This window comes from Rhinichthys klamathensis, unplaced genomic scaffold (genome assembly GCF_029890125.1).
Source record: "Rhinichthys klamathensis goyatoka isolate OS25496 unplaced genomic scaffold, OSU_Roscu_1.1 h1tg000104l_1, whole genome shotgun sequence".
Classification (NCBI taxonomy): Eukaryota; Metazoa; Chordata; class Actinopteri; order Cypriniformes; family Leuciscidae; genus Rhinichthys; species Rhinichthys klamathensis.
The window spans coordinates 2885961-2895372 of NW_026606643.1; the positions used below are offsets into that span (position 1 = coordinate 2885961).

Below are 9412 nucleotides of genomic sequence, written 5' to 3' on the forward strand. Positions count from 1 at the left end.
GGAGCAGTTGTTCTTTGGCTCATGTTCTAGTTGTAGGCATGAATGTAGGTCATGCCATTCAGACCACACATTAGCATCAGCAATACACTGTGCATACAGCGAGTTTGGATATTAAATGCTGAAGAATGTGTTGTTGATTGTTAGATGTGGTTTCTGGGGGAGTGAGAAATTCTTGCCCTTTTTGCTTGAGAACAGTTTGGCTCTTCTCAGTGTCCTGTTTTCAGTGTGAGCCTGACTTTAGAAAGATCTCAGATAAGCTGTAAAGTGGGTAATGGCATTAGGGCAGAGTCTTGTAAGGGGTGAATCAAATGTGCCTTAGCAGGCCAACACCATTTAACCTTTCTGTCTCAACTGATTTTAGCTATCTGGACTGATTTGGATTTCTTAGAGAATGGTAACTAATTGTTTAATATAGTCCTCTGTCACTACAGGTCAGTGCTGAAATGTATAGCACTCTGATGTTGATAGGATTTTTAACAAAGACTGAGGGCCAGATGTACTAACGCTTTTCCCCCCACTTCAGGCGTATTTGTTTCGCAAAGTGCGCACAAAACCATGGCGAGGTATGTACGAACGGGACGCACCGAGATGAAAGCACAGACTGCGAAAATGCGTTTTTCGTGTCATGCATATGCATTCATGGGATGGTCAAGGGGAAAGTGGGAGTGTCACATAAAGAGATGGGAGGGGAAGCGTAAACTGCGCCTAATTATGTATTCCGCGTTATGTACAGAAAAAGCTGGTGAAAGCGCGCCTCTATTTTGCGCTGAAAATTCTCCGCCTCTTAAAAGCAGGTGTAACTTAGGAAGCGGGTTTCCTGGCATACGCCTCCTGGTGAAATGGCAGCAGTAATCCGAGCAAGACGAAGACGTAGGTTAAGGAGACGAGCTGAGAAGAGTTTCGCCACAAGAATCACACTTTTTCAGTTGAGTGAAAACGAAATCATTACGCGTTACAGATTAAGCAGATACGCGATATTACAGTTACTGGAAGAAATCAAAGATGACATCGAATCTCCGACTCGGCGTTCACATTCCCTTCCAGCAGTTGATAAACTCCTCGCTACATTACAATTATTGGCATCAGGATCATTTCAAACAGTCGTAGCATCAGCAGTGAGAGGAGGAGGCCCATTCAATTGCGGGTTTAAATATTTACGGTATAGAGGGAGGGGACAAGCGCTGATTACCTGATGAACTGCAGGTTTGGTACATTACACACACACTGCGGTTTCACATTAAGCGCTTTCTGCGTCTTGGCCATGGCGCTGTTAACGCTGCGTTCGCAAATGTACGTACATCTGGCCCTGAGTATATAAACCATAATTTATAACTGAAATAACGTTTAAGTACTAAAACTGAAATAAAAATAAATCCAACTAGAAATATTCAAGAAAAGAAACCTAACTAATGAAAATGATAAAAGCTAGGGGTGTAACGATATTTGAACCGAACCGAAAAACCCCGATACACCACCCACGATACGAATCGCGATACTCTCATGGCGAACCGAACACGCCCCGCCCCCTGCTGCCCCGCCCAGCCCCGGCTCATTGCACCTCATGTGTTATGTGTACACAACGAATACAGGGCTGTTGCCTAACCACCATTAACCACATATAATCGCAATAAGCTCAGTGTTTTGTTACTTTTGATAATAAGCCAGGTGTAATCTTTCAAATTATGTCTATTTGATCACGAAATGCAAACAATAAATGCCGTTTTGGCGCTCTTAGATGTGGCGTGACAGATATCACTGTATGCATGCGGCAGCGCGGAGCGCGATCATCTCTTCCTCAGTTACAGAATAAACATGAATGGACACCCGAAGGTATGTTGAAAGATACAGTATACTTACTGAAAGGCATCATAACTCGTGTAAACACTCAATCAGTGTTTCAACAGCGGAAATACGTCAATAAAACGCTTAGTTTTTCACATAGCTTTATATTTACCTCAGGCGCAAGTCATTCAGTGTCCACAGCTTGCTGGTTTGCTAACTCTTTCACTAAATAAATGCTATATATTACCCTATATATTATATTTTACTTAACCTGTTTATGACATCTTGATTATTTAATGTATGTTTAAAATAGTTGTCATGAAAATAACAGCAACTGTGTAAATTATTATATAACAATAACAAATTAGAGTAAAAACATGTTAATGCAAAAATTGCCTTATGTGCAGTTTACATGTTTTCATACAATTTGTTATTTTAGTGTTGATTATTATTATATCATTTAGGCTAAAAGTCTAGGTTAAGCTTTAATGTTATAGTAATGTGCAAGTAAGGGCTGTAGTTTACAGCATTAGCAGATAATTTTGTTATCCTTGAGAAACGTTTACTTGTAATTGAATTAATTTAAAGACAAGGACACAATTTGTTCATTAAAGCACTGTTTAATAAAAAATAAAAGCAATTTTAGCTTTCTAAACCCCCCCACCCCACCGAAATGAACCGAACCGAACCGAGACCTCAAAACCGCGGGACGAACCGAACCGTCAGGTTTGTGTATCGTTACACCCCTAATAAAAGCACATAACAAAATTACTTAAACTTTTAAAATTAATGTAAATAAAAACCGTACATATAAAAATAAACATGACCCACTTCCTGTTTGCCATCATCCTCTCCATGACCAGCAGTTCCATTTGCTGTGTTTGTCATATAGCATAAATAGTTTTAATTTTAGAGTAGTAACTTCACATGCATTGACTAATTGGCTTTTCTTGAAGAAAGTGTTCTGCATAATGCCTCAGAAACACGTGGAATGCAGAAGCATGAGTTAATCTTAAATTGGACAAACTTTTGCTCATGTTTTATGCACTTGGACAGATGGTGGCGCTGTCTCCACTAGTTTTGTATATTTAGTGTTGTGACAGTGTCTATGCCTTAAATCATTACACTTCTGATAAAGCCTTGTTTTCTATGTGGCGTCTTTGCCGTCAAGTTTGTTGATGTGCGTGTTTACAGATGCCGTTTGTTTGTGGAAAGCTCGAATGGTGTATTTTGTACGCAAGAGCGTGCGACAGGTGTGTTATGAATAGCTCTGCTATTTTCTCGTTTCTTTGAAATGTACCTTTGTTGCAGGAACATGTGGTTGTTGATGTGGAAACTGATGTGTTAAACTACATTTAAAGCAGTAATATGTGTGTTTTCTCGCTGTGCTTGTGTTTATCAGATTGCAGGGGACATTAAAGCGGCGAAGCGTGAGCTGAAGAAAGCTCGTACTGTGCTGCAGATGGACGAGCTGAAGTGCAGAAAGCGTGTGTTGCGGCGCCTGGGATTCGCCACTTCCTCTGATGTCATCGAGGTGAAAGGCCGTGTGGCCTGTGAGATCAGCAGGTAAAAAATTATTTGCTTATATTTTGTTCACAATTCTAGTCCTTGTTCTAAACGGTTATAGCTAACAGACGTGCGTCTAAAAGCAAACCACTCCAATTTTGCACCCTAACAGCCCTTATTTGTAAGACTCTGGCTTGTTTGTGAAGCGTCTTCTGTATTCCCTGTGTGTTCACAGTGCTGACGAGCTGCTGCTGACAGAGATGGTGTTTAACGGGCTGTTCAACGACCTGACGGCGGAGCAGGCCACCGCACTCCTCAGCTGCTTCGTCTTCCAGGAAAACGTAAGGCCAAAATGTCATCATGCACATGCTGAGATGTGGTGAGGATGTAATCTGAGAGAAGTCAATGGGTTATGACCGTTATGGGCACAAATAACCTGTTGTGTTTGTATTGAAATGGTCATGAATGCAGGGAATGAGGTTATTCAAAGGCCCAGCTTCTATTTGAGACTTGTGAAGAGCATGCCGTGTTCATTGAATGATTGCACTATATGGAAATTAGCTAATTAAAATGTTCTTATATTTGATTTGATACCATCAAACTACTGAAAGACTGTTCGGCTTTGTTTGCTTTGGGCTTTAACCCTATTGGGGTATAACTATTAATGATAGAGAGGTGCGGTCTTTTTTACCGTCTTCCTCAGATTCCGCTGAAAACAGTGATAACTTACCCGGCTTGTAAATATACACACTTCCTTGTTGCGCAATACCACTATGTAAAGGGCCAATGAAATCGATGTTGTTTGGCAGATTCCGCAAAAACCAACCAAAAATTTTTCTTATCCAATGAGAGGAAGGTTACAATGACGTATCTAGCAAATCAGAGGACTCTGTAGCCTTGCAAGGGGTGGTACTATAAAGTTAGGGATATGACGCAAACAGGGTTGAATGGAGAGAAGGAGAGAGAGTGAACGGAGGATTATGGAGCGGATTATCAGAGAAATATGAGAGAGAGACAGAACAATTATAATATATATATTTATATACATACAATTATAACATTATATATTGTTTTAGCACTTTTATGATGGCAAGCAGTAAACGATTTACGGTGGAACAAGCTCTGGAACAATTACTGGAGAGTGACGAGGAGAAAGCATTGCTTAGAAAATTCTAAGCATTCCTAAGAAAAGCGCCTGGGACTATTTGTACATAAAGTTAATTTTCATTGTTCTTTACACATTTTATTTAACAATTACACATGTCTGTCAAGCAAAGGCTTTGACAAATATATTTTTTGTTCAAAAACTGTTCACTATTGTTGTGTGATGTGTGATTTTCAGAAATAAATGACAAATCAAATTTCCGTTTTTGAAATTCTCTAGTTTATTGTACTTTTTTCACTCATACTTCCTTTATTGCATGCATGCTTATGTTAGCTTCGGGTTAGCTTAGGGTCTTCTGAATCCATAGATACCAAACACATAGTGTTCCATCTCCATTACATATGGTTTATAAGCCCAAATGTAAAAATTGAGAAAACCGACCAAAAATGGCTTAGTCCCCAGAGGGTTAAAGGTGCAGTAGCAAAACCAGAAAATGGTCATGAAAAGTAAATTGCCTTTTGTTGCAAGAAACTTATTGTAAGGGAACAATTAAAATTAAGTAGTAAATAATTTGACCACTAAGTATATAACGTTTGTTGCACCGCAGAGTAATGCTGTTAGTCACACAAACCGATATTCCCACCCCAAACACGCCATGTGTTCACCCAGTGTTGTGTCTGATCCTGTTGTGCCGTTTGTCGTGCATGTTGGTTCGTGAAGCGTGTTGGTCATGGGACAGCTGCTTATTCTTGTTAGTCATCTGTCAATTTGAGCCTTGTCACCTGTCATACGCTGGTGGGAAAGACAGGCATAGAAAGGAAAAGCATCCCACAGCAGAGAGAGAAGTTTAAACACGTTTTATTTTACCATGAAACTGGGTGAAAGTGTCACCCAGGGCCATGAACCCTGGTGACGAGATTTATGAAATGAAAAAGTTGATATCCTAAAACCTTATTTAAAGCAAAAAATAACTATATTGTGATATATCGTTAAATAAAACGACTCGTGTTGTGATACAAGATTTTGGTCATATCGCCCACCCTAGTCCAGATCTATTAATTGATTCAAATGTTTAAGAAATGCAATTCATACAAAGTGACTTTTGTTTTTACACATGTTTTTGTTTTTAAGTCCAAAATGTGGTAGAGCTATCCTGAAATCCAGAGGAAATCGTAGTAGATATGTAATATAGCATAATCAATTATTATTGTTTCTTAGGAAAAATATTACATTACTGCTTATTAATATTTAAGAATTTTCGGTAACACTTTATTTGAAGGGGTGTGCATAAGACTGACATGACACTGTCATAAACATGACATAACACCTGTCATGAACAAGGAGTCTTTATGAATGTTTATGACTGTTGTCATTAAGTGGTAAATTATGACACTTTTAATGCAAAGTTGACATTGTTTAAAATGTCTTTATGACAACTTGACATTAACAAAGACAGAAATGTCTTGATTATGACAGCTTGACATTGACAAAGACAGAAATGTCTTTGTTATGACAACTTGACATTAACCAAGAAATCATAACCTGTCACAAATGTCATAATAGGTCTAATTATCAAACTTAAAGAAGTTATTTAGCTTTGCGTTAACATTACATTACACTGTCATATGTGGTTGGTTTTGACTTTGGCCGTCATGACACCATTATAACGGTGTCATTAATATTTTACTTGTCGTCAAGTAAAGTGGAACACATTGTACTAGTTATAATGATGTCATTAAGGGTTATTACACTGTCAAATGCTTTAACATATGACAAATGCTTTAACATATGACAGGGTAATGTAATGTTAACGCAAAGCTAAATAACTTCTTTAAGTTTGATAATTAGACCTGTTATGAAATTTATGACAGGTTGACAGGTTATGATTTCTTGGTTAATGTCAAGTAGTCATAACAAAGACATTTTTTGTCTTTTTTTAATGTCAAGTTGTCTTAACAAAGACATTTTAAACAATGTCAACTTTGCATTAAAAGTGTCATAATTTACCGAATGACACTTAATGACAACAGTCATACACATTCATAAAGACTCCTTCATGTTCATGACAGGTGTTATGTCATGTTTATGACAGTGTCATGTCAGTCTTATGCACACCCCTTCAAATAAAGTGTTACCGAATTTTCCTGCCAAATTTAGTATTTTGGTGTAAAACAAACATGTTGGAAAAATACTAAATAAATTATTTGTGGTGTGGTGTGGTGGGGGGGGGCTGTCTATATTCTCACGTTTGAAGGTATAAGGAAAATGTATAATTTCTAATAGACTTTTTTGAGCCTTTATATTTGTTGAGGGGTTTTGTGACATGATGCAGAGTGTACCTGTTGCTTTTGTTAAGAAGTCAATTAATTTTAAACACATATTTGATGTCATCCATGCTGCCTCATTTGTTCAAAACTAAAATGAAAGCCTCTCCCATAAAGCCTGGCAGATCACATTCCTATTGTGCATCATTTAGAAAGTTAAAGTGCACTGTCAAAATGTGTGGTATATTTGTTCTGACAGGGTTCTTTTATTGCCTCTCTCCGTCCACAGGCTAATGAGATGCCCAAACTGACGGAGCAGCTGGCGGGACCCCTGCGACAGATGCAGGTAGTGTGTTCGAGGGGGAGGACTTGTTCAACCCCCCTGAAATTCTTCACATTACAAGCTCACTATCACACACACACACACTATTTACCAAATAACGCTTAGACTCCCTCCTCTGTTTGCATTCACGGATTATGCAGATAGGTCAGTCTGATCTTCCAAAGACACTGTTTTGAACAGTTTGACAATGTTTTTACAGTGTGTGTGAAGAGTTTCTGTGTGGTACGTGTAGGTCAGTTTGATGGCCTCATTTCACTACTACATTTGCTGTGTTGATAAACTCTTCACCGTTAGTACAAACTGCTTCTAAATTAGTATAAAATTAAGAGATAGCACTCTTAAAAATAGGGATGCACCGATATGAACATTTTGGCCGATAACCGATTTATTGGCCGATAAATCTAAATCCACATTTGTATATAATATTCCATAGTCCAAGCTTCTGAAGCCAAATTGTCGTGAATGAGTGTGTTCTGCTGCTGTGGTTGTAGGAATGTGCCAAGCGAATTGCTAAGGTGTCCGCAGAGGCCAAGCTGGACGTGAACGAGGACACTTACCTGAACCAGTTCCGCCCGCACCTGATGGATGTGGTCTACACCTGGGCCAACGGCTCCTCGTTCGCTCAGATATGCAAAATGACAGATGTGTTTGAAGGTACTAGTTCCCTCAGAACAACAGTCAGCTGTCCCAAAAATACTGAATTTCTGCTTGTCAAGCTTTCACATATTTGCGATTTAATTAAAGCGTATCAGTCAAATATTGCTGTGATTTGTGAGGCTCTTTTCCTTTGGCCGGTTTTGTTTCTTAGGCTATCAGTTTCAGTGAATCATTTTTCGTGAATGTTCACTAAAGTCCATATAAGGTGTTGTGTAAAATATATTTATAGAATGTTAATATATTTCAAATAAACACAGTGGAATTTTATTTATTAAATATTAGTTATATTGGGACATAGAATGACATTTTATTTTGTATGCGTTTATTTTTTGTTATATTTGGATTACTTTTTTTTAACTTTTTTATTTTTTTAATCAGTATTATAGTGGTGTTTGCTTCATATTATGGCTTTCCATATTTGGGGGAGAAATTACATGTTTAATGCACTAGCTAACACAACTATTGATATTTGGGGGGAAAAAATATTTAGTTTTTACCCATATTGCCCAGCTCTAGTTCCCGACAATGGCTTGTTTTGAATTCTACTATAAAAAGACTATAAGTTCCCAGAAATGAACAAATGTAATTAGCTTGTGAGAAAAGTGGGAATCAGCGATGTTGTAGTTGGTCCAGACTTCAGTACAGCATGAGACATGTTGGGAAGTGAAAGGGTTTAAGACGTCTTTTCAGCATGTCTTCTCCAGAGGACTCTGCTCTGAGATTTGGCCGTGTCCGCAGCATTACGCGAGCCTCATGTCTTGCGCTCAAAACAAAATTCCCTGTGTGTCCGTGCTCCAGCTCCTGAGTGAGATTTTGGCTGTGTTCAAGTGCATTAGCAAACAGCAAAGCACTTGTAGTGATAAATTGAAGTCAGGGTCAGGGAGAGATGTTATATGAAAAATTGAGAAGTTCCCCTATTCTCTTTCTCTCCTTCCCCCTTTCACCTCGTACTGGATTGGTCTCATTGGAGATCTTGGAACATCATGCCAGTTAAAGGGCCCTTGTGCCAAGAAAGGTTTCTTGGAGATAAACATTTCTAATGCAACTGGACATTGGAACTATGGGTTACAAGCACTGAAAATGACTATATGTGATTGGTATGTAGTGAGCACAGAGAGGACTTACTCTTCCCCTCTCTCTCTCTCTCTCTCTCTCTCTCTCTCTCTCTCTCTCTCTCTCTCTCTCTCTCTCTCTCTCTCTCTCTCTCTCTCTCTCTCTCTCTCTCTCTCTCTCTCTCTCTCAGGCAGTATTATCCGCTGTATGCGCAGATTGGAGGAGCTCATGAGGCAGATGTGCCAGGCGGCCAAGGCCATTGGAAACACGGAGCTGGAGAACAAGTTTGCAACGGGTAGGACATGCCATAGACTCGTGGTGTGACTCATTCAGTTAAATAGAGCCATGTGCAAAGAGTATCCAGTTTATTGTGGGCAGCTTTAAGCACTTGACTGGTAAAGCATCTTGGAAAGATTTAATTATTGATCACATTCTGAGAACCCGTGGGCTTGAGATATAAGATAACGTTAACTATAAAGCCACAATCCAAGATCATGTTAATACGGCTGCTCAGTGTTTTGACTGTTTACAACAAAGACTTTTCCCCCTTAAAACCTATTGAGCTGAAAGTAATTTACGCAATTCTAAATATCTTGAACATACCGAACGCATGCTTTCTGCATTCATATGGCTATAGCAGACCTCCATACTCAAGGGGGCACTAGAGTTCCCTTCTGTTCCGTTAAACCAGAAGTGTTATTT

At 38.9% G+C, this 9412-nt stretch overlaps 1 protein-coding gene across 1 annotated transcript in view; it reads left to right on the plus strand.

The window, feature by feature from the left end:
- mtrex (Mtr4 exosome RNA helicase) overlaps positions 1-9412 on the plus strand; it is a 50883-nt gene that overhangs the window by 39916 nt on the left and 1555 nt on the right. Inside the window, exons 22-26 of the mRNA XM_056253355.1 lie at positions 3185-3348; positions 3524-3629; positions 6947-7003; positions 7492-7654; positions 8901-9005. Coding sequence (XP_056109330.1) covers positions 3185-3348; positions 3524-3629; positions 6947-7003; positions 7492-7654; positions 8901-9005 — 595 coding nt within the window. The remainder of the gene's footprint in view (positions 1-3184; positions 3349-3523; positions 3630-6946; positions 7004-7491; positions 7655-8900; positions 9006-9412) is intronic.